This window comes from Scyliorhinus canicula, chromosome 28 (genome assembly GCF_902713615.1).
Source record: "Scyliorhinus canicula chromosome 28, sScyCan1.1, whole genome shotgun sequence".
NCBI classification, from domain to species: Eukaryota; Metazoa; Chordata; class Chondrichthyes; order Carcharhiniformes; family Scyliorhinidae; genus Scyliorhinus; species Scyliorhinus canicula.
The window spans coordinates 5,971,210-5,997,499 of record NC_052173.1 but is presented as its reverse complement, the minus strand read 5'-3'; the positions used below and the strand labels follow the sequence as shown (position 1 = coordinate 5,997,499).

Here is a 26,290-nt window from a genome sequence, read left to right as displayed (position 1 = left end):
ACTGACTGCGCAAGAGAAGTTTTCAAAACCTGCGTCCTTTTTCAAAGCTCCGCCTTAAGCTTTTTTCTCCTCGGGTCTTTGATTCCCAACAGCATCCTGGAGGTCGGGGATAACAATTGCCGATCTTCGACTGACTTTGAGCGGTAACTGACCTCAGCTGAGTCTGGTTGTCAGGACAACATTTGGCCTTCCTGCCCCTCAGCTGACCAGAGAGGAACTATTACACTCCCAGACCAGACCACAACATTGCTAGGAAACCAGACAGAAACCCCAATATTTTATTGAATTCGTAAAACTGTGAGGAAAGGAAACTTCGTTCCAGGAGAGATTCCACGCACAGAATAGGGGTCTGGCATTTTAAAACAAACTTCAGGATTAACACAATATTAAACTACCTCTAAAAGCACAGAAATATAGTTTACAATGACCAGTTAAACAATGCTTAACAATAAAATGAAACTCTTTAACTCCTAACATCTATCTCTTTATCTCCAATCAAGCAAAACCCATCACAGGTCAAAGCCCACTTTTAAATATAGCGAACAAACACAAATACTTGCTGTACAGAGATGTCTTGCAGAAACTACTTTGAGAGAGAGATCCTTCAGGAAACAGCCTGCAGATTCTTGCCTGTGAAAAACTACTGTTTAACTTCCCAGCATTTGGCAAAAAGCTCCTCTTCTGTTCACGGCATAATCTAAAATTGAAACTCGACACGTGACTGCTTCAGCCCCGGCTCCGTCCCTAAACAACATCATTTGACGAAGACTGTACCGAGCGGGTGTGATTCAGTGGACTCAGGTTGAAGTTCGCTGAACCCGCTTTTCGCAGGGTTTTTGGGCGCCAAAACCCCAGCTCACTAGTGCAGGAGGACTGCTTGTGGATCGAGGTGCCATTTTGAAAGATAGCCCCAATCCTTACACCTTCCCTCAGCCACTCCACCGTGGGGTCAGTACTCACACCCCCCCCCCCCACCACTCCATCCAACCTACCTCTTCTGGGGTCCTGGAGTCCCCCTAACAACACCTCTCATAGGCAAGGCCTCCTGGGCCCAACCCCTGGCAGGGGCAACCTGGGCATCTTGGCACTGCCAGCCTGCCACCTGGTGCCAGTGCCTTGGTGCCCTGGTGCCGGGGGGAGTACCAGGGTACCACCTTTCCTTCCCCACCTCTCTTCTCCCCCCCCCACCTCTCTCCCCTCCCCCCCCCCCACCCCCACCCCCACCCCCGAGGGGCCATCTGGACCAGTACCGAACGGCACCCGGTGAAGTCTCGCTGGTGAGGCTGGTGAATCCTGGGCCCCGGGTGAATTGGGTGAGCGCAATTGGCTCATTTAAATACGCGCGGCTGGATCTCGCCCAGTGAGAGCGCGATCCAGATCGTGCTGCGCCGAGAGACTCCAATGAACCTCCCGAGCCATTTCAAGCATCGCAAATGTCTATCCAGGCCTCTTGCGATATTCACTGGCATCGTCCCGACACTAAGAGGCCACTGAATCGCGCCCAATGTGTCTAATTATCTACACCCAGGGAACCTTCTTTATATAAACAAAATTCCATTTGCCCGACTTCAGATAATCAACATACATGGTTGGAATAAATAATGATTTCATTTTTTATGATGCTTTAATTACACCGCTGTAGCCAAAGTGTCCTTTCAATTCAGGATCTGTACAAACATGACTGTAGCAGTCAGACGTTAATCCATGCTTTAAACCCTTGCCGCGCCAAGTACATATCACACATCATCACAGAAAAGAGAGACTTGGGATTGATTCTCCAGCCCACCAGGCCGTCGACGGGGAATTCCTCTGCTGGTTCCTGCTTGGGAACACTGTCCACGAGCCCAGAGTGGAAGCAGGAGGTGAACGGTTGTTGCTCAGCTCCAGGAGGAGAGAATAAAGAGGGCTGCACGTCGCCGAGTCACCTACTCAGGTCACTCCGCGTCCCCTTAAGGAGCAGCACAAAGGATTGGGCCCAGCTACGATCCTCTCTCTGTGACTCAACCAGGAGTGCTCCCGACATTTATATATCTTTAATGCACTGAACCATTCCAAAGTGCACAGGCGAGGAGAGATTTCGGAAAGAGGACCAAAACGTTGGTCAAAATGGCTGCTTGCAAGGGAGAGTCTTGAAAGAGGAGAGAGAGTTGGAGGCATTGAGGGAGGGAATGTCAGGGCTGAAGGAGGGAATGTCAGGGCTCAGGCAGTTCTATCAATGGTGGAGCGATGGAAGGGATAAAACATATGAACGATATAAAAGGAGTTGCAGATGCGGAGATTGAAACTCACGTTCTCTAGGTTATTTCAAGAGACCCACTGTCGGCAAACAACAGACAATTGCCCAATGGGAAAACGCTTGAAGTTTTACAGCGAGTTTAAATGTTCCAACTATTTATCTACTGAACTTTTTCAGCCAGTAACGTTCGAGCCAAACACGGGCCAGGCAATGACCATCTCCTACAAGAGAGAATCTAACCATCTCCCCTTGACATTCAATGGCATTACCATCGCTGAATCCCCCACAATCAACATCCTGGGGGTTACTATTGATCAGAAACTGAGCTGGACCCAGCCACATTAATACTGTGGCTACCAGGGCAGGTCAGAGGCTGGGAATCCTGCGGAGAGTAACTCACCTCCTGACCTCCCAAAGCCTGTCCACCATCTACAAGGCACAAGTCAGGAGTGTGATGGAATACTCTCCACTTGCCTGGATGAGTGCAGCTCCAACAACACTCAAGAAGCTCAGCACCATCCAGGATGAAGCAGCCCCGCTTGATTGGCTCCCCATCCAAAAACATTCACTCCCTCCACCACCGACTCACAGTGGCAGCCGTGTGTACCATCTACAAGATGCACTGCAGAAACTCACCAAGGCTCCTTAGGCAGCACCTTCCACACCCATGACCACCACCATCTAGAAGGACGAGAGCAGCAGATACATGCAACATCCTGGAACTCCCTCCCTAACAGCACAGTGGGTGTACCTACACCACATGGATGCAGCGGCTCAAGGCTGCAGCTCACCACCACCTTCTCAAGGGGCAATTAGGGATGAGCAATAAATACTGGCATAGCCAGCGACGCCCATGAGGGGGGCATCTGTCAGCAGGTCCCTGGAGGAGTGCTGTGAAATGCAATTGTAACTTCCGTCTCCCTTGCAAATGGGCAAATCCTCGACAGCCTGCATGCAGCCCTCACCTCTTGTCGCCTGTACACAGAGCAGAGCCTGCCAGGAGTACTTCATTTACAGCAGCTCCCTGCTGGGGAAGGGGAAATGTACATTCCAAGTGCAAATAGAAACACAGCAAAAGAGGGATGTCATGAAAGAGAGGACGTTATAAAAAGTACGTGTCAAAATCAAAATACAAAGAGGAGCAGTGACACCCTGACAGTGACTAAAAGTAGCCACAATGCCAGCACATCTGTGGAGACACATTCAGCCTCCCTGATTCGATATGTGGACCTGGAAGCAGTTTGTCCATTCCATGGGGCGACTGAATTCAATCAGGCATTATACAGAGAGAGGGGCTCTGCTTACTTATTCCTAATAGATGGCAGATGAGTTTTGCTAGATTCAAACAGCAATGTGCAGAAACTTCACATCAATGTAAGCATAACATGAATCAGCTTCATACAAATAACTCAACTGGAGCTATTTAAAACACTGGGCCAGGGAACTGCAGTTCACCGAAAAAACTACAATCCGATTAAATTCCCCAGTACTGTACCCCAGTGTGATAGAGACAGACCCATCCCCATCAGTACTGTACCCCAGTGTTATACAGTGACAGACCCGTCCCCACCAGTACTGTACCCCAGTGTTATACAGTGACAGACCCGTCCCCACCAGTACTGTACCCCAGTGTTATACAGTGACAGACCCGTCCCCACCAGTACTGTACCCCAGTGTTATACAGAGACAGACCCTTCCCCACCAGTACTGTACCCCAGTGTTATACAGTGACAGACCCGTCCCCACCAGTACTGTACCCCAGTGTTATACAGTGACAGATCCGTCCCCACCAATACTGTAACCCAGTGTTATACAGTGACAGACCCGTCCCCACCAGTACTGCACCCGTGTTACACAGTGACAGACCCGTCCCCACCAGTACTGTACCCCAGTGTAATACAGTGACAGACCCGTCCCCACCAGTACTGTACCCCAGTGTTATACAGTGACAGACCCGTCCCCACCAGTACTGTACCCCAGTGTTATACAGTGACAGACCCGTCCCCACCAGTACTGTACCCCAGTGTTATACAGAGACAGACCCTTCCCCACCAGTACTGTACCCCAGTGTTATACAGTGACAGACCCGTCCCCACCAGTACTGTACCCCAGTGTTATACAGTGACAGACCCGTCCCCACCAGTACTGTACCCCAGTGTTATACAGCGACAGACCCATCCCCACCAGTACTGTACCCCAGTGTGATAGAGACAGACCCGTCCCCACCAGTACTGTACCCCAGTGTTATACAGTGACAGACCCGTCCCCACCAGTACTGTACCCCAGTGTTATACAGTGACAGACCCGTCCCCACCAGTATTGTACCCCAGTGTTATACAGTGACAGACCTGTCCCCACCAGTACTGTACCCCAGTGTTATACAGTGACAGACCCGTCCCCACCAGTACCGTATCCCAGTGTTTTACAGTGACAGACCCATCCCCACCAGTACTTTACCCCAGTGTTATACAGTGACAGACCCGTCCCCACCAGTACTTTACCCCAGTGTTATACAGTGACAGACCCGTCCCCACCAGTACTTTACCCCAGTGCTACAGGATGTGGAAAGTTAAGGGTAAAAATGTGCATATTCGTGCCTTCCATGAGCAGAGGACTTTGCTAATCATTCCCCGAGTGCATGACCCGCTTCTGAAATGTTAGCACTTTTCCAATCTCGGGGCATTGGCAGCAGAGTTTACACAGCGACAACTGATAAGCAGACACAGGGTAAACGGACAGATAATCAGTGACATTGATTGAGGTGTAAATATTGACGCAAGATTAACTCCCATTGAATTTAGTGACAGGACCGTCCCGAGGGGTTGGGTGATTTTCCCAAACTTCCCTGTTTCTCCCCTCGTCATTGGGGACAGCAGAACAATCCTGCTAATCCACACGGCTGTGGATCTGGTTGTTGGGAATGGGCCAGGAAGGAGTTTGAGAGGAAGATGGTGTCGAACAAGGGGAAGGTTTCATGTGCAAAGGAGGGATGAGGAAAGAGAAAAGAAAGCAAACCAATGTGCATTGGAAGTCGAAGGATTTTTCTAGAGGTGAGCGGGAGTGATGCCTGGGGAGGAGAGTTAGGTGAATTGGACATTCTGAATTCTCCCTCTGTGACCCGAACAGGCGCCGGAATGTGGCGACTAGGGGCTTTTTACAGTAACATCATTGCAGTGTTAATGTCAGCCTACTTGTGACAATAAAGATTATTAAGCAGCGACTTACAAACTCCCATCACCCTCTGGGTGAAAAGGTTTTTCCTCACATCCCCTCTAAACCTCCTGCCCCTCACCTTAAATCTCTGCCCCCCAGTCACTGACCCCTCCACCAAGGGGAAGTTTCTTCCTGTCTACTCTGTCTATGCCCCTCATAATTTTACACATCTCAATCACGTTCCTCCTCAGTCTCCTCTGCTCCAAGGAAAACAATCCCAGTCTATCCAATCTCTCTTCATAACTAACACTCTCCAGCCCAGGCAACATCCTGGTAAATCTCCTCTGCACCCTTTCCAGTGCTATCACATCCCTCCTGTATTGTGTGACAGTATTCCGCCACTGAGCAGGGTATAGGTCAGCTTTATACAGAAGAAAAGAAGAAATGTTTCCTTCTGGCAACCAGGTCACAGCTATCATAGATTCATAGAATTTACAGTGCAGAAGGAGGCCATTCAGCCCATCGAGTCTGCACCGGCTCTTGGAAAGAGCACCCTACCCAAGGTCAACACCTCCACCCTATCCCCATAACCCAGTAACCCCACCCAACACTAAGGGCAATTTTGGACACTACGGGCAATTTAACATGGTCAATCCACCTAACCTGCACATCTTTGGACACTAAGGGCAATTTATCACGGCCAATCCACCTAACCTGCACATCTCTGGACTGTGGGAGGAAACCGGAGCACCCGGAGGAAACCCACGCAGACACGGGGAGGATGTGCAGACTCCGCACAGACAGCGACCCAAGCCAGAATCAAACCTGGGACCCTGGAGCTGAGAAGCCATTGTGCTATCCACAATGCTACCGTGCTGCCCTAGAACGCTAACCCAAGAACGGCGAGGATCACGATCTTGCATCTGAATTAGGAACAGGAGTAGGCCACTCGTCCCTTCGAACCTGTTCCACTAGTCAACATGATCCCAGCTGATGTGAATGTAACCTCCGGTCGATCCCAGAGGAACTTTCACTCGCTTGTTCATCAACAATCAATCTACCAATAAAAATATTCAGAGACTCTGCCTCCACCACATTTGGGGAAGCAGCAAATTGGGACCCTCAAGAGAAAATAATTCTTATATCCGTCTTAAATGGGCGACACTTTGTGAAAAAAAAAAGTCATCAACCGGCTTCACACTAATAGTGATTGGTCAGCAGCCTCACAGCAGAGGCTGCTGGGATTGAGCGCGGCATTCTGTCCATTCAGGTGCCCACGTCCAAGTCTATCTTTCCACACAACATTGCAGCAGCTCAGTATTCCCCGCTGGTATCTTTGACGGGAGTTACACGGGCATGAAAAACACATCAGGGAACATCCCCACTCGGGGTCAAGGGGCACGGGGGAGCTCAACTCACCAGAATTGTGTTATTGTACGATCGGATGGCCGCCCCAAACCACTGGTTCGATTTAAGCTCCAGCACTTCAGTCTCATTGTGCACCCGGTTACCTGCAGGGAAAACACAACTTCATCAATGCCAAACTACAGAACAGGCTCCACCCCCACCTCCTTCCCCTCCATTGCCCCTCCACCGGCAGGCGGCGGAAAACGTTTGAAAGGATTCATTCCCAATGTAAAGTGGACAGATTCCTTTTGGAAAATCCTCTCACGGGGCACGAGAATAATTCCAGGCATGTTGTGTGGGGAGTGTTAGGTGTTTGGGAGCAACAGGCCTGGGGCCTTTTCGTACCTCTTGTGGACACTTGAGAAGAGATTTTGTTTTTTAAAATTAGTTCCAAGGCCAGCATTGGCTGTTCTAAATGCCCTTGAACGGAGTGGCTTGTTCAGCCATTTCAGCGGGGCTGCTGAGAGCCAACCACACTGCGGTGGACCTGGATCTGGTCTTGTGTAGGCCGGACCGGGTAAAGGACGGCAGATTCCCTTCCCTGATGGGCATTAGTGAACCAGGTGGGTTTTTACGACAATCGACAATGGTTTCATGGTCGTCGTGAGGCTTTTAAGTCCAGATTTTTTTATCGAATTCAAATTTCAACATCTACCGTGGTGGGATTGGAACCCGGGTCCCCAGAGCATTACTCTGGATCATTAATCCAGTGATAGTGTATAGTGCGTTACTGCTTCCCACTGTGCAAGACTTGACCATATTCAGAGGGGCCCCTACACTGTAAAATGTTCAAGCCTTACACCTTTTTTGAATTAGGGATGGGCAAAATGTTGGCCTAGCTGGTAATGCCCACATCCTTGTGAATGTGTCAATTAAATTACTGTTCGTTTTATGGTCACTATTTACTTCAGATTTATTTCAGATTTTCATTAATTGGATTTAAATTCCATTAGCGGCGGTGGTGGGATTGGAGTAAACATGGGGAGTCTGCCGTTCCCCGCTGCTTTCTCCAGCGCAGTGCCTAAGCCAATCAGAATTAACCTGCCAACCAATCAGTACCGCTCTCCCTTCTCACAGAAATTGCTGCGATCGTTTGAAATTTGGCATTCTTGCGTTGACCTGTTGAGTCATGGATGGAAAACTTCAGCAACATGTCTCTCTTCTCAGCAAATGCTCAAGTCATGCAACCGAAGGGTGGCAAGATGGGCTGTGAGGTCACGGGCAGAGTCAGATCTAAACAGGACAGCAATGTTGGCACCAATCGCAACATGGTTTAAGGGGCGCGGCGAAACCAGTAGCAAACGGATGGAATGACCTTTGACATGTTATACTTAAGAGCACACTTGCCCGCTCCATCGCTATCTGCTGTTCGTTCAGCATTTTGCCTGATATACCCCGTTATCAATTGCTCCTCACTGGCGTCAGTTTTTCACCCACCACGAGACCAGCACCCAAATTAAACAAGGGTCAGAATGATTGGGGGAGCAGTTTGCAAAAACACGTTGGGTTGAGACAGAAAGTCAAAGATGTCTGAGTTAAGCTGAAACTAGAAAGCAACAACAAAGTTTACACAAAACAATCTCAACAAAGTTTAAAAGGTTCATTCATCAGAGGAGATGCAGCAGTTTGATACCACAGAGCTAAACCATTTCAAAATGGCAGCTAAGAGTCAACCGCATTGCTGTGCGCCTGGAGTCACACAGTGTCCAGGGATGTGCAGGTTAGGTTATGGGGGTGGGGCCTAGATAGGATGCTCTTTCAGATGGTTGGCGCAGACTCAATGGGCCGAATAGCCTCCTTCTGCACTGTACAGATTCTTTTTGTCGAAATTTAGAATACCCAATTCTGTTTTTCCAATTAAGGGGCCATTTTTGCACATTCTCCCTGTGTCTGCGTGGGTTTCGCCCCCACAACCCAAAGATGTGCAGGTTAGGTGGATTGGCCTGGCTGAATTGCCCCTTAATTGGAAAAAATGAATTGGGTACTCTAAATTTAGAAACAAAAAAAATTAAGGGGCGATCTTTTGGGTTGTGGGGGTGGAGACCCACGCAGACACGGGGAGAACGTGCAAACTCCACATGGGTCCTCAGCGCCGTGAGGCAGTAGCGCGAACCACCGCGTCACCATGCCTCACTGTAGGGATTCTATGATTCAATGTCGGCCAGACCGGGTAAGGACGGCAGATTTCCTTCCCTAAAGGACATTAGTGAACGAGGTGGGGTTTTTTACAACAATCGACAATGGTCTAATCTAATTTTGTGGTCCAGTTTTAAATTAGAAATTTTATTAATTGAATTTATATTCCACGTGCTACTGTGTTGGGATTGAAACTCATGTGCCCAGAACATTAGCCTGGGGCCTCTAGACAGCTAGTTAAGTGACATTCCCGCTACACCACCACCTCCTCTCATGGTGACCATTAAATTGCTGTCGATTGTTGTAAAAACCCGTCTGGTTCACTAATGTCCTTTAGGGAAGGAAACCTGCCGTCCTTACCCGGTCTGGCCTATGTGGTTGACTCGTAACACACAGTTGACTCGCAGCACAGTGGTTGGCACTGCTGCATCACAGCGCCAGGGACCCGGGTCCAATTCCAGCCATGGGTCACTGTCTGTGAGGAGTCTGCACGTTCTCCCCGTGTCTGCGTGGGTTTCCTCCGGGTGCTCCGGTTTCCTCCCACAGTCCAAAGATGTGGTTAGGTGGATTGGCTACGCTAAATTGTCCCTTAGTGTCCAAAGGTTGGGTGGGGTTACGAGGATAGGGCGGGGGGAATGGGCCTTAAGTAGCGTGCTCTTTCAGAGGGTCAGTGCAGACCCGATGGGCTGAATGGCCTCCTTGTCGGGATTCTATGATTTAAGCCGCTCAATTCAAGGGCAATTAGGGATGGGCAACAAATGCTGGACTTTCCAGTGACGCTCGCATCCCGTGAATGAATTTATAAAAGCTAAAATCCAAAGAGGAAGTGGAAAAGGTCACAACGGAGTTCAATTTCCAAATTAATTCACAAAAAAAATCATTGAATGAATTAACAATGACTTGATAACCTCAAAATGGCTGAATGAAAGTCGTGTGATTAACTATAACACAAGGCAGGACAGAACCAGCTTTGTGACAATAATGAAATGCTCCAAATTACAATTACAATACTTTGATAGAGCAATGGGTTTTGTATATATAAATTTAGAGTACCCAATTAATTTTTCCAATTAAGGGGCAATTTAGCATGGCCAATTCACCTACCCTGCACATCTTTGGGTTGTGGGGGCGAAACCCACGCAGACACGGGGAGAATGTGCAAACTCCACACGGACAGTGACCCAGAGCCGGGATCGAATCTGGGGCCTCAGCGCCGTGAGGCAGCAGTGCTAACCACTAGGCCACCGTGCTCCCCCGCACCTCACGCATTCAACCCAACCAAACTTCCCAAGTCAGGGAGGGCATTTCATGTGAAGGGCCAGCGGCATTTAGGTCAGTAACCCTCGGAAACACAACCATACAAACCGTGAATACAAGGTCTGCTGAAAGCAAAGCAGCCTTTGCATCAGCAGAGAGGCTCTGCCCGAGCGTACGTGCATGTCACCAGGACAAAGGCCGCAGTGTTCGAGGGCCAGTGCACACACTGCTGAAACCAGGCACCACAAGAAAAACTGAACAACCATATTATTAAAAGTCCGTAACTGAACTCGGGATGATTGCAGTCTTTGCCGAATTAGCTCATTGCAGCTGGGAGTGTGGTGATGCAATTCGCCTGGGGGGACAGTAGGGGATGTGGTCGAAGCGCAGAGAAATTAAACCCAGCCCAACTAAAGCGAAACTGATGGGGCTAAAAAGCTCAAGCCATTGGTTCGTGGTGGACAGCTGGTTGCAATTCGCATGTAGAAATTAGATTCGCCGAGTCTGGGAGTGGAAAGGCCAGATATAGGAGTCCTTCCATCCCAGCAAACTCTCTCAGAAAGAGGCAGCTTTACAGTGCAAGTGAAGCAGCGTTCGCCGACAGGGGCACCGCTGTTACGTCCGCAGGCGTGAGCCCGGGTTTGCTGGCGTCCGCCATTGGAATTCCCCAATTGCCCCCCACCCTGACCTCTCCGCCCTTGGCCTGCTGCAGTGCGAGAGTGGAGCATGTCTTTTGCTTCCCTTCAGCTCGTGTTCAGGTGGTCGCGACGTCAACATTCAGCCCCCATCTGGACACACCTTTCATCCATTCCCAGTCACTTTTGTTATTCAATCTCGCCTGCCCTCTGCCCGATCACGGAGATTCCCCCTCCCTCCCCTCCCCTCACCTTTTGTTCTTCATGACGCCCCCCACCTTCCACCGGCTAAAAAAACATTTCACAAAAACAAACCTCCCTTACAGAAAAAAAAAATCTAGCCCCCCTTCGAGGTCACAATATTGCCTGGACATTTCTGTCGGTTCAAACAATTTTGCTTCAGGGTAGAAGCCAAGTCGCACAATTCCACTGTGCATTTTGTTGGCAGGTCCTTTTTAATTAAGGGACAGCTATTTCTATTCACTGTTCATCCCCCCCTCGTCCCCGGTCACTGCTGAGGGAGTTAATAAAGCTGGAACTTTCAAATCACCCTGTCTGAATTGGAACCTTCACACACGCACACAGAACAAAAAAGGCCATGGGATTGAAAACTCGGAGGAAAATCACCAAGACAATTTCCATAGTTGTTGGGTAAAAGGAACGCAACTATGTAAACATGTCATTTAGTCACGGAGTAAAAATGACACCGCAAAAGATTTTATTTCCTGTGGCGACTAAATATGTTCTATGTACGTCTTTTAGGATTCAAATAAATTGAATGTTTGGTAAAACAACGTTTGGTGTAGGATTTCTCAGGTCAGTTTAGCTCAGTTGGACTGGACAGCTGGTTCGTGATGCAGAGTGACAATGTGTCGTGAACACAGCCCAGTCCATCACACAAACCTGCCTCCCATCCATTGACTCCATCTACACCTCCCGCTGCCTGGGGAAAGCGGGCTGCATAATCAAAGACCCCTCCCACCCGGCTTACTCACTCTTCCAACTTCTTCCATCGGGAAGGAGATACAAAAGTCTGAGAACACGCACGAAAAGAATCAAAAACAGCTTCTTCGCCACTGTCACCAGACTCCTAAACAACCCTCTTATGGACTGTCCTCATTAACACTACACTCCTGTTTGCTTCACCCGATGTCTGTGTCTATGTATTTACATTGTCGTATTTATCGTATGTCCCATGTCTTTTCATGTGTGGACCAATCTGTCTGGACTGTACGCAGAACAATACTTTTCACTGTACCTCGGTACACGTGACAATAAATCAAATCCAATCCAATTAGCTCAGTTGGCTGGACCACTGGTTTGTGATGGGGAGCGAGGCCAGCTGCGTGGGTTCAATTCCCCGTTCCGGCTGAGGTTATTCATGAAGGCCCCGCCTTCTCAACCTTGACCCTCGCCTGAGGTGTGGTGACCCTCAGGTTAAATCACCACCAGTCAGCTCTCCCCCTCAAAGGGGAAAGCAGGCGATGGTCAGCTGGGACTGTGGCAACTTTCACTGTTATGCAGAGGAGGAGGATGCATTCTGGTTAGAATAGATTTGTTCCAGCTATATTGGGCAGAGTAAAAATAGATGTTCTGTCACAAAAAACGGGCCTCAACTTAAAGCCATAAAATATCCCAAAATACAAAGGGCTGGTATTATATTGAGTTTCTGATGGGAATTTCTCGTGCTTTTACCATTTCCAAACCGGTTGGGCTCTTAAATGTCTCAGTCAGAAACCAGAGCCCATTATCCCAGGCCCCAAACAGGAGCAATGCAGTACTGAGGGGGGGAGGGGTTGGGGGTGCCGCACCTTCGCAAGGTGGGGGTCTTCCGGATCAGCGGCTAATCAAGGGTATGCCTGCTCAGGCGGCTGGAACAACACTGCTTTGAAGAGGAGCCAGGGACGCTCTCCAGAAACTGTGGCGACCTTTGTGATTTTGTCCCTGTCCTTTGAACTGTGTGGTGCAGACTCGATGGGCCGAATGGCCTCCATCTGCACTGTCAAATCTAGGATTCGATTCAAAGCTGAACCAATTGCTTCACGTCGTGTGATCGGGAGATGGGGTGCTCCGTTGGTACTTTGTGTAATATAAAATAACAGGGATGAAAAACACCCACATGCACAGATAATCCCCCCCCCCCCCCCCCCCCCCAAAACCTAAACTAACCTCGCGCATAACCTAAGCCCCCCCAAACAACTAACGGTGACCAATTCCTTCAAGTAAACAACAAAAGTTTGTCATCTCTGATGGAACCCCTCTATTGGGATGGCCCAGTAACACAGTGGTTAGCACTGCTGCCTCACAGCACCAGGGACCCGAGTTCAATTCCGGCCTTGGGTGACTGTGTGGAGTTTGCCCGTGTCTGCGTGGGTTTCTTCCGGGTGCTCCGGTTTCCCCTCTCAGTCCAAAGATGTGCAGGTTAGGTGGACTGGCCGTGCTAAATTGCCCTCAGGACAAAAAGTTGGGTGGGGTTAAGTGGAGTGCTCTCTCCGAGGGCTGGTGCAGACTCAATGGGCCGAATGGCCTCCTTCTGCACTGTAAATTCTATGATTCTATGAATCACTGAGTTTGACAAATATTTTTGACAGTGCCCTCTGACCCTCTGACCGTGCAGCACTCCCTCAGTACTGACCCTCTGACCGTGCAGCACTCCCTCAGTACTGATGCTCTGACAGAGCAGCACTCCCTCAGTACTGACCCTCTGACAGTGCTGCACTCCCTCAGTACTGACCCTCTGACAGTGCTGCACTCCCTCAGTACTGACCCTCTGACAGTGCAGCACTCCCTCAGTACTGACCCTCTGACAGTGCAGCACTCCCTCAGTACTGACCCTCTGACAGTGCAGCACTCCCTCAGTACTGACCCTCTGACAGTGCAGCACTCCCTCAGTACTGACCCTCTGACAGTGCGGCACTCCCTCAGTACTGACCCTCTGACAATGCAGCACTCCCTCAGTACTGACCCTCTGACAGTGCGGCACTCCCTCAGTACTGACCCTCTGACTGTGCAGCACTCCCTCAGTACTGACCCTCTGACAGTGCGGCACTCCCTCAGTACTGACCCTCTGACAGTGCAGCACTCCCTCAGTACTGACCCTCTGACAGTGCAGCACTCCCTCAGTGGAACCACAACAGACAACGGATAGAAAGGTCTGCAGTGTTTATTTATTCTCTTCTCACCTGAAAGTGTTTACTTGTAAATTGTAAAGTGAAGAATTTTTTTCAGTGCACAAGAGCTGGGCTAAATGCTGGGGTTGGACACTGACCTGGGATTTTTTTAAACGTACATTGACTGTATGTTTACCAGTCTCTCCAAAGGACAGCAAGGTCAGAAATGAAGCAAAATATCACAGCCAGATGGAAAGCTAGCCTGCAGAACATACCAGATAAGAGCAGAAAACTGCCCCAGCGCCTTTTCGGCAGGAGTCAATACTGAAGCAATTGTTTCGCTGAAGGGAGAGATGTTATTCTGTGCTGATGTCCCCTCCGCCTGACCCAAGACAAACAAACTGCACAACGTTCAGCCAAGTGGCTTCGCTGTGGATTTTACACTCGCGCCTTGTGGCTCATTCCCAGCAGCAAAGTGAAGGGCAAAGGTCAGAGGGCGCCCGTGAAGGAAAAAATAGTTCCACCGAGTGTGGGCGGGCAAACGCACCAGCCTTCTGTTCCGTGGGCGGGAGGTGACCGCAGACCACCCCCCCCCCCCCCACCCAAAAAAAGGTCAATCGAGAGCATCCAGACACCGCCCCCCCCCACTGCCCATCTAATGAGCAGCTGCTCTCGCTCACGCAACGCACTACTGGGGTCTCAGACACAAAAAGGTTTCCCCCCCCCCCCCCCCCCCCCCCCCCCCCCCCCCCCCCCCCCCGCAGAATCCCTGCAGTGTTGAAGGAGGCCATTCGGCCCATCGAGTCTGCACCGACCCTCCAGAAGAGCACCCCGGCCTAGGTGCATCCCTCTACCCTATCCCCGTAACCCCACCTCACAGCACGTCTTTTGGACTGTGGGAGGAAACCGGAGCACCCGGAGGAAACACGCGCAGACACGGGGAGAACGTGCAGAACCCGCACAGACAGTGACCTGAGCCGGGAATCGAACCTGGGTCCCTGGCGCTGTGAAGCAACAGTGCTAACAACTAGGCCCTCCTCATGGCCCATGGAACAGCTTTTTTTTTTTTAAAAACAGCTCATTCCTGGAATGTGGCTGCCTTTAGCATTTATTGCCCATCACTAATTGCCCCTTGAGAAGGTGGTGGTGAGCTGCCTTCTTGAGCCGCTGCAGTCCATGTGGTGTAGGTACACCCACAGTGCTGTTAGGGAGGGAGCTCCAGGATGTTGCCCCCAGCGACAGTGAAGGAACGGCCGATATATTTCCAAGTCAGGGTGGTGAGTGACTGGGAGGGGAACCTCCAGGTGGTGGGGTTCCCAGGTATCTGCTGCTCTTGGGGGCAGGGAAGACCTCGGGAAACATCCCTACTCCTCTTGCCGCAAAGGATTGAACAGGAATGGTAACTGGATCACTTCCCTTGGCCTTTGGAGGATTCCTGTTCGAGGTCTTAGTCACGCGGCCTTCCACGGTTTGTCAGTTCAAATTGTGCTGTGGCACCCTCAACGTACTTGGGCCACAGTTTCCCGACTGGACGGTAGGCCCGTCCTGTTGTCAGACAAATTGCAGTGACCAAGGTAATGGATGGCCAGATGAAAAGAAGAGGGGAGACTTCCGGTGGCGGCCATGAGCGAAGCAGTCACATGGATGGTGGCTCCTGCTAGAGAACTTTGACTGAGGCCTTTTAATCGCAACAATTGGGCACCAAAAGTACCAATAATCCCTCAGTGCAACCGGCCATCGGGACGGCAGTGGAAGCCATCACGGCCCCCCATAAGGGAGGCAATGGACAATACGGAGCGGAGGCCAGAGGCCCAGGAAAATACGACACGGAACCTTGAAAAAGCCGCCACGGAGCAAGGGGACTGGATCACGGCGCTCGAGGCCAAGGTAGCGAGCTGGTCAAGACCCAGAAGGGGTAAAATCCGCGCTGTACAAATGTGGGGTGCGGTTTGGCATGCTCTACCCTGCCAAGCTATGGCTCACTTAGCAGGGTTCCTCCTCCTACGGCGCCCCAGAGGAAGCCAACAAATGTGTCCAGAAAAACGGACTGCACAAACAACGATAAGAGGGCACTAAAATTCAGTAGGTTATGGCAGTTTTAATCACTTCCTAATTGAGAGCTGCTTGGAAGCAGGAACGTACAGACAAATGAGCTGTGAAGTGCTCACACGCAGCAAGGGCACAGGTTACCACTGCTGTGGTGCCATGGCAACTTGGCAGGGCGGCCATTTTAATCAGAGGATCACCCGTCTGGTTTGGAGAGCCACACTTTTTTTAAAAACGCCTCTCCAGGCTGCTGCCTTGCAGGCCAAGAAATTCTGGTTGGCATTCCCCTCAGCAAAGCCGGCCGCCAACATAAGCAACGGGATTAAGTTTTTACGTTCATGAGCCAAAAGGATCATGGTCATGGCTTCCCTCAGTGCTCGAGGCCGAGGCCAGCCCGGGTTGGGGGGGGGGGGGGGGGGGGGGGGGGGGGGGGGGGGGTGGAGCTAAAGCATAGCTCTGGCAGGGATTGCCAAACAAAAACACTCCACATTTCATCAACATCGTCCCGAATTCCTTTCCCTCTATCCAATGTAAACTTGAACCACTGCCACCATCTCACTGCTGAGTGGCGGGACGCAAGTTCACCACATCATCTGTAAATCCCACAGTCCCTGCTTCAACGGTTTGATTCCAGGTCAGGGGCGCCCCAGGATCCTGAACGCGTGAGTGGAACCAATGGATCTTTGCAGCTCTCACAGCCAGGAAGGAACACGTTTCCTGTGGTGTGCGGAGGAAGCGGCCATTAACTCCAGCGCTGGGCTGCAGAGAGAGGCTACTGGCCAGAGGCAGGGCCCGGCTTGGTGCAGTTCATCCGCCAAGTGCCTGAGGCGCCGATGATCAGGAAATTCCCATCTCCCACCTCGGATCGCATCTGAGAATCACTGCACAATTAGCCTTAGCATGTCTCTCCTCTCGACTGGGCAGCACCTTGTGCTGGAGTCTCAATGTGAAGCAATGTGTTAGAGTGCAGAAGGAGGCCATTCGGCCCATCGAGTCTGCACCGAGCCACTTAAACCCTCACTTCCACCCCATCCCCGTAACCCAATATACCCCACCTAACCTTTTTTTTTAATGTCACTAAGGGCAATTTATCATGGCCAATCCACCTAACCTGTTGGACTGTGGGAGGAAACCGGAGCACCCGGAGGAAACCCACGCAGACACGGGGAGAACAGGCAGTGACCCAGCGGGGAATCGAACCTGGGACCCTGGCGCTGGATAGCCACAATGCTATCCACTTGTGCTACCGTGCTGCTAGGTTAGGTGGATTGGCCATGATAAAATGGCCCTTGGGTGTCCAGGGATGTGCCGGTTAGGTGGGGATACAGGGATAGGGATAGGGCGGGGGCAGGGGCGGGGGGGGGGCTAAGTAGAGGGCTCTTTCAGACGGCCGGTGCAGACTCGATGGGCCAAATGGCCTCCTTCTGCACTGCAGGGGCTCTATGGTTCGAGTGCAAACAAAAGCCATTTGGTCTAATCATATTTCTAGAAAATGCAGAAAAATCCCTCCCTGTGCTCGACAGTTTTGGCTCGAACCCAATTTCATTCCGTAGTCAGCACAAAGACCTTACTGCAAGAGAATTCCCATTTGGCTTTCATATCACTCGTCCACATGTTGCAATCATTTATTTTTTCAGAGGGGAAGGGAAAAAAAAACCCTTGCCTGGAGGGAATTAAAACGTGCAATGGTTTGTCAGCAATGAGTGTAGACCAAACACAAGTCCCCCACCCCCACAGTCTGTTTCTCACCATTTTGGGTTTTAAAAACAGATCACAGCCACTCGCTTTCTTCTTCACCCAAGCTCGTCTCCTGGCAACCGGACTAGGCCGCAGGCTCCCCTCACCCGTCCACCATGGATCAACTGAAGTTTGGACTCCCGCTGCATGTTAGCTGGACAATCAGCAGGGACTACAATCATATGACCCTTTGTCAAATATTGACGGGTAGGCCCCCTTGATCAGTTGTGTGCTGTCTATGATCCTGAACTATTCAAAGAGTTGAGAGTTCAAATCCCACTCTGGTAAGTGGAGAGTCCAGATTTGCTCAATCTGGTTCATTAACATCCTCCAGGGAGGTGAAGTCGGCCATACCTGCCTGACCCGGCCTATACGGGAAACCAGTCCCACCTCAGGTGGTTGACGCACAAGGGCAGGGATGTTATGCTGGCCCGACGTACCACTCTGGTTAAGCCAACTAGAGTACTGCGTCCAGCTCTCCTCACTGCACTTTAGGAAGGATGCGAGGGTCCTCGAGAGGGTGCGGAGGGAGATTTACCAGAATGATTCCAGGGATGAAGGGATTTTAGCTTCAAGGTTAGGGTTGGAGAAGCTGCGATTGTTCTCCTTAGAGTGAAGGAGAACTACCCAGAGTTCCTCAGGGGAGTGTCCTCGGCCCAACCATCTTCAGCTGCTTCATCAATGATCTTCCTTCCATCATAAGGTCAGAAGTGGGGATGTTTGCGGATGACTGCACAATGTTCAGCACCATTCACGACTCCTCAGATAATGAAGCAGTCCATGTGCAAATGCAGCAAGACCTGGGCAATATCCAGGCTTGGGGCTGACAAGGGGCAAGTTACATTCGCGCCACACAAGTGCCAGGCAATGACCATCTCCAATAAGAGAATCTAACCATCGCCCTTTGACGTTCAATGGCATTACCATCGCTGAATCCCCCACAATCACATCCTGGGGGTTACCATTGATCAGAAACTGAACTGGACCCAGCCATATTAATACTGTGGCTACCAGGGCAGGTCAGAGGCTGGGAATCCTGCGGAGAGTAACCCACCTCCTGACCCCCCCAAAGCCTGTCCACCATCTACAAGGCACAAGTCAGGAGTGCGATGGAATACTCTCAACTTGCCTGGATGAGCGCAGCTCCAATAACACTCAAGAAGCTCCACACCATCCAGGACAAAGCAGCCCTGCTTGATTGGCTCCCCATCCACAAACATTCACTCCCTCCACCACCGACGCACAGTGGCAGCCGTGTGTACCATCTACAAGATGCACTGCAGCAACTCACCAAGGCTCCTTAGGCAGCATCTTCCAAACCCACGGCCACCTCCATCTAGAAGGACAAGAGCAGCAGATACCTGGGAACCCCACCACCTGGAGGTTCCCCTCCAAGTCACTCACCACCCTCACTTGGAAATATATCGGCCGTTCCTTCACTGTCGCTGGGGCAACATCCTGGAACTCCCTCCCTAACAGCACTGTGGGTGTGCCTACACCACACGGACTGCAGCGGTTCAAGAAGGCGGCTCACCACCACATTCTCAAGGGGCAATTAGGGATGGGTGGCCAGCGATGTCCACATCCCATGCGAGAACCTGAATCACATTGCCTAGGAGAGTGGGGGAAGCGGAGTTGATTTCAAGAAGAAATTGGATGGGTGTTTGAGGGGAATAAACTTGCAGGGGCTACGGAGATAGAGTGGGGGGGAATTAGAGTGGGGGGGGAATGAGAGGGGGGGGGGAAATGAGACTGACAGGATTCATCTACAGAGAGCTAGCATGGAGTGGATGGGCTGAATGGCCTCCTTTTCTGGCCTAGTGACTCTCCGACTCCTGTCGTGACCTTTGAGAAAAGCACATTGCAACCTCTTTGAGGGTCAAAGATGGCCCGCAAGCCACTTAACTCTGGAGAGAGAGAGAGAAAAAAAAATTTCACAAAACAAAGTCAAAATTACAATCAATCCTCAAACATCCAGGAATTTGATTGGGGAAGCCTTCCCTGAACCTGCACACCTCCTAATTATTCATTATTTCAGCAGCTATTAAAACAACAGAGGTGACGAATGAGGATCAGTGTCCAGATATGGAGTATCTCGGAGCAACTTGAACCGTACCTGTTAGATCAAAAGGGAGCTGCTGGCAGTCCGTGTCGTTCGCGCCCCAGGCACAGGAATATACCGCGCCACCTTCCGTTATGTTCGGCTGGCTGGTGTTGGCTTTGGGAGCTCCAATGAGGACACTCGGCCTGGAAGAAGAAAAAACGCCAACAAAGTCAAACAAGGTGAACCAATCGGGAACAGAACGCTCCGAGCCAGAGTTACGTGAATACGACCGAGATGCCTCATTTATTAGGAGCGGGCATTGAACTTGACAGCACCCGAGCATTTCTATAGCTCCCTTTTCACGGAACAAACTGTGAGAAAACAACATCGGTCAGCGAGCCGCAAAAGGAGACGTCAGGGCAGATGGACAAAGGAGGAGAAAAGGGAGCCGGAGAGGCAATCTCAGGGCTTCGGGCCTAGGCAACTGAAGCACAGCCACCATGACTCGATGCTAAACTCAAGAGCAAGGGACCAAAATGTGGACGAGGTAACTTTCTCAAAATGATTTATCAGAAAGCATTTCACCGCGTTCGGTCTCTGCTCATCTCCACAAGAGCATGCCATCACCATGGCAACAATCAGGAAACCGGACGCTTAAATCTACGAAGGGAGGCGTCAAGCTGCCTGCGAAGGTCCATCCAGTCACAAACAAAAAAAACTAAATAATGCACTTATGTTCCACGTGAGCCTTCTGAAGATTAAAATCAATTATCCGTATGGCAAATTAGATCAAAAAGTTGCCTTCACAGTGTTTAATCAGTCACAGCCAGAGAGAGGAGTTGTTTTTCTACCACAGATCTGATCTTGCCCTCCTGTGAATGTTAACGGAAGGATGCCGTGACACAATGTTTGGCCGGAGCTGAAGGAATTATTGCGCTGGGCCCTTTCTGCGCAATGGTGCATTGTGGGTAGCTCCCCCCTGCACATCGTGCAGGATTTTGAGCCAGGCTGGTTTCCTGTCCATCACCATGCCGTCGGGTCACGGCGATACGGTTTTGGCCGTCGGGTTTTGAACACACTTGCCAAAGCAGACAATGGCTGTTCTAGCCAAGTGGGTCATGCAAACATTGTGGGGGGGGGGGGGGGAGAGAGAGAAGGAGAATAAATCAACCAGCAGCAACTTGACGCTACTGGACTGGCCCTGAACGAACAGGAGCCCTATGCAGAGCCAAAGTTTTGTTTAGAATACGAAGTAAGCGTACGATTAGAACAGAGAGGCAAGAAAATTAATAGGCCTCAATGGCCTGGGTTTTGGTGAGCACTGCTGGATAGTGGATGGATGGGCATCTGGACTCACCGAGTCTAACTCGCATAATCGGACCTGTATCTAATCTGTATCTAACCCCGTGCTGTAGCTGTCCTGGGAGTGTTTGATGGGGACAGTGTAGAGGGAGCTTTACTCTGTATCTAACCCCGTGCTGTACCTGCCCTGGGAGTGTTTGATGGGGACAGTGTAGAGGGAGCTTTACTCTGTATCTAACCCCGTGCTGTACCTGTCCTGGGAGCGTTTGATGGGGACAGTGTAGAGGGAACTTTACTCTGTATCTAACCCCGTGCTGTACCTGTCCTGGGAGTGTTTGATGGGGACAGTGTAGAGGGAGCTTTACTCTGTATCTAACCCCGTGCTGTACCTGTCCTGGGAGTGTTTGATGGGGACAGTGTAGAGGGAGCTTTACTCTGTATCTAACCCCGTGCTGTAGCTGTCCTGGGAGTGTTTGATGTGGACAGTGTAGAGGGAGCTTTACTCTGTATCTAACCCCGTGCTGTACCTGTCCTGGGAGTGTTTGATGGGGACAGTGTAGAGGGAGCTTTACTCTGTATCTAACCCCATGCTGTACCTGTCCTGGGAGTGTTTGATGGGGACAGTGTAGAGAGAGCTTTACTCTGTATCTAACCCCGTGCTGTACCTGTCCTGGGAGTGTTTGATGGGGACAGTGTAGAGGGAGCTTTACTCTGTATCTAACCCTGTGCTGTACCTGTCCTGGGAGTGTTTGATCGGGACAGTGTAGAGGGAGCTTTACTCTGTATCTAACCCCGTGCTGTACCTGTCCTGGGAGTGTTTGATGGGGACAGTGTAGAGGGAGCTTTACTCTGTATCTAACCCCGTGCTGTACCTGTCCTGGGAGTGTTTGATGGGGACAGTGTAGAGGGAGCTTTACTCTGTATCTAACCCTGTGCTGTACCTGCCCTGGGAGTGTTTAATGGGGACAGTGTAGAGGGAGCTTTACTCTGTATTTGGAAGTGTTTGAAGTTTTGGGTGTTATAATGGAAACAACCCCATTCCCAGCACCAACATTCAGAACATGGGCAATTCATGAAAAGGACAAAATATTTCTGGAAATTCTTTGAACGCACACATGAATAGGTCAACAAATGAACAGCGAGCTTTCTAGTTATAGAGAGAGATCGATCTTCTGTGCAGTCTGCGAGGAATGGAAATCCTCTGTGCAATACGGATGTTCAGAGATTAGAAACAGATGGAGGAGGCTTGAAGCTGACAGGAATCCTCCTCTCCATTGACAGTAAGATCAGCTAATTCAGAAACCACCTCTTACCGGGCCCCGCTGAGCACTGACACATCGCGAGCTTGACCATGTGACCCAGCTCAGAAACCCCTCCACCTTAACTGACCAGTTGGCTCTCTTCAGCCTCGCTATGAGGGACGGGACTGTGCCAATCAAGGTTCTGTAACAGGCACGGACTCTTCCAGTCCACCCGAGTGTGTATTTAACAGAAGGGCAGGTACAAAGCAGCCCGAGATTCCTCAGACCTGCTGACAGGAAATTCCCTTTTGCGTCAGGAACTTAACATTGACTAAGACCATAAGTGATGTGAACAGGAAGAGGCCATTCAGCCCTTCCATCCTGCTCCACCATTTAATAAGATCCTGGCTAATTTAACATTCACCAAATCCATTTTCCTGCCTTCTCTCCGTAACACCTCCATTCCCCGACTGATTAAAAACCGATCGATCTCGGCCTTGAAGATGTTGAAGGAATCGGCCTCCACAGCTTCCTGAGGTAAAGGATTCCGCAGATTCTCCGCTCTGAGAGAAGTAAGTCTTTCTCACATCCCTTTAAACTGAGCTTCCACTTATTCTGCGACTACGATCTCTGGTCCTACGCTCTCCCATGAGTGGAAACATCCCCCCCAACATTTATCCTGTCCAGTCCCCTTAAGAATCTTATATGTTTCAATCCAATCTCGTGTCACATCTAAATCACATCATCAGGACTCTCCCAAAATTCTCCACAACTAATTCCTTCTCTCTTTGAGGTGCGGTTACGTCAGTCGAGGCCGCACTCAATGGAGCAGAAAAGGGGACTTCCAGCGACGGGGATGTGCTGAGCGGCTGAACGAAACCTGGCTCTCCTCCTCGAAACCCCAATTTAGGAGCTTTCAGCCCAAAAGAGCCCACTAAAACTAGGATTAAAACCCCTCCCCCCCCTCCTCCAACATCATCAAGACAAGACAAGCATGATGGGAGCGGTAAAAGTGTCAGTAGCAGAGACGCTGGTCACGCTGAAAGCGGAACTCGAAAAAGCAAAAAAGGCGGCTGGAGACTCAGGAGGTGAAGATCAGAGAGCTGGAAACGGCCTCGACCAATCAGAGCGATCAGATCGCCGTACTGGAGACAGAGATGGCAAGGTTGGTGAAAATGAAATGGGAATGAGCTGTATGGAACCTTAGTTAGGCCACACTTGGAGTATAGTGTTCAATTCTGATCGCCACACTACCAGAAGGATGTGGAGGCTTTAGAGAGGGTGCAGAAGAGATTTACCAGGATGTTGCCTGGTATGGAGGGCATTAGCTGTGAGGAGAGGTTGAATAAACTCGGTTTGTTCTCACTGGAACGAAGGAGGTTGAGGGGCAACCTGATAGAGGTCTACACAATTATGAGGGGCATTGACAGAGTGGATAGTCAGAGACTTTTTCCCAGGGTAGAGGGGTCAATTACTAGGGGGCATAGGTTTAAGATGCGAGGGGCAAGGTTTAGAGGAGATGTACGAGGTAAGTTTTTTACACAGAGGGTAGTGAGTGCCTGGAACTCGCTGCCGGAGGAGGTGGTGGAAGCAGGGACGATAGTGACGTTTAAGGGGCATCTTGACAAATACATGAATAGGATGGGAATAGAGGGATACGGACCCAGGAAGTGCAGAAGATTTTAGTTTAGTCGGGCAGCATGGTCGGCACGGGCTTGGAGGGCCGAAGGGCCTGTTACTGTGCTGTACTTTTCCTTTGTTCTTTGTCCTTTTCTTTGCTTGTCACAACTAGGCTTCAAATGAAGTTTCTGTGAAAAGCCCCCAGTCGCCACATTCCGGCACCTGGCGGCGAATTAAGGGGCACGAAAGGGGAAGATCGAAGATGAAGAGAATCGGTCGGGTCACCAGAACCTCCGCATTGCGGGCCTACCAGAGGGTACCGAGGGCAGGAACCTTGCGGAGTACGTGACCCAAATGCTGAGGAGAGACAGCTAGAAGTAGACAGAGCTCAAGGGTCACTCCGGCCAAGGCCCAAGGCCGGGCAGAAGCCGAGAGCCATCATCGCGAAGCTGCACCGTGATACAGACGGGAAAGGATCCAAAACTGGGCAGGACATACCAGGTCCCGAAACCGGGAATGTCTCCTGATCTGGCTGCATCAGGACAGACCTGGCCAAGAGGCTGGCAGAATTTAACAATGCCAAGGTGGCCCTTTATAAAAACAATGTGCGGTTTGGAATGCTGCGCCCCGCCCAGCGCTGGGCGACGTTCCAGACGAGGGAATACGATTTCACCGCACCAGCAGACGCAGTTCCTCGACTGACTGGACATGCCAGTCGTGCAGGAGAATAGGAGACAGGGTCTGGAAGCACCGCGAGAACTGGTAGAGGTCAGGGAGAGGAGCAGCGCCATGTCGGCGGGAAAGGTGCCGGATACCCCAGTGTTCCAGAGTGACAGACCCGTCCCCACCAGTACTGTACCCCAGTGTGATAGAGACAGACCCATCCCCACCAGGACTGTACCCCAGTGTGATAGAGACAGACCCATCCCCACCAGTACTGAACCCCAGTGTTATACAGTGACAGACCCATCCCCACCAGTACCGTACCCCAGTGTTATACAGTGACAGACCCGTCCCCACCAGTACTGTATCCCAGTGTTATACAGTGACAGACCCATCCCCACCAGTACTGTACCCCAGTGTTATACAGTGACAGACCCATCCCCACCAGTACTGAACCCCAGTGTTATACAGTGACAGACCCGTCCCCACCAGTACTGTACCCCAGTGTTACACAGTGACAGACCCGTCCCCACCAGTACTGTTCCCCAGTGACAGACCGTCCCCACCAGTACTGTACCCCAGTGTTATACAGTGACAGACCCGTCCCCAGCAGTACTGTACCCCAGTGTTATACAGTGACAGACCCGTCCCCACCAGTACTGTACCCCAGTGTTATACAGTGACAGACCCGTCCCCACCAGTACTGTACCCCAGTGTTATACAGTGACAGACCCGTCCCCACCAGTACTGTACCCCAGTGTTATACAGTGACAGACCCGTACCCACCAGTACTGTTCCCCAGTGTTATACAGTGACAGACCCATCCCCACCAGTACTGTACACCAGTGTTATACAGTGACAGACCCGTCCCCACCAGTACTGTACCCCAGTGTTGTACAGTGACAGACCCATCCCCACCAGTACTGTACACCAGTGTTATACAGTGACAGACCCGTCCCCACCAGTACTGTACCCCAATGTTATACAGTGACAGACCCGTCCCCACCAGTACTGTACCCCAGTGTGATAGAGACAGACCCATCCCCACCAGTACTGTACCCCAGTGTTATACAGTGACAGACCCGTCCCCACCAGTACTGTACCCCAGTGTTATACAGTGACAGATCCGTCCCCACCAGTACTGTACCCCAGTGTTATACAGTGACAGACCCATCCCCACCAGTACTGTACCCCAGTGTTATACAGTGACAGACCCATCCCCACCAGTACTGTACCCCAGTGTTATACAGTGACAGACCCGTCCCCACCAGTACTGTACCCCAGTGTTATACAGTGACAGACCCGACCCCACCAGTACTGTATCCCAGTGTTATACAGTGACAGACCCGTCCCCACCAGTACTGTACCCCAGTGTTCCAGAGTGACAGACCCGTCCCCACCAGTACTGTACCCCAGTGTTCCAGAGTGACAGACCCGTCCCCACCAGTACTGCACCTCAGTGTTATACAGTGACAGACCCGTCCCCACCAGTACTGTAACCCAGTGTTATACAGTGACAGACCCATCCCCACCAGTACTGTACCCCAGTGTTATACAGTGACAGACCCATCCCCACCAGTACTGTACCCCAGTGTTATACAGTGACAGACCCGACCCCACCAGTACTGTATCCCAGTGTTATACAGTGACAGACCCGTCCCCACCAGTACTGTACCCCAGTGTTATACAGTGACAGACCCGAC

General features: G+C 50.9%; 1 protein-coding gene across 1 annotated transcript in view; it reads right to left on the bottom strand.

The window, feature by feature from the left end:
* The window catches only part of LOC119958086 (integrin alpha-5-like), a 171,056-nt gene that overhangs the window by 70,162 nt on the left and 74,604 nt on the right, over positions 1-26,290 (bottom strand). Inside the window, exons 3-4 of the mRNA XM_038786315.1 lie at positions 19,834-19,964; positions 6,809-6,900 (exon numbers count right to left, since the gene is read on the bottom strand). Of these exons, the coding sequence (XP_038642243.1) occupies positions 6,809-6,900; positions 19,834-19,964 (223 nt within the window). The remainder of the gene's footprint in view (positions 1-6,808; positions 6,901-19,833; positions 19,965-26,290) is intronic.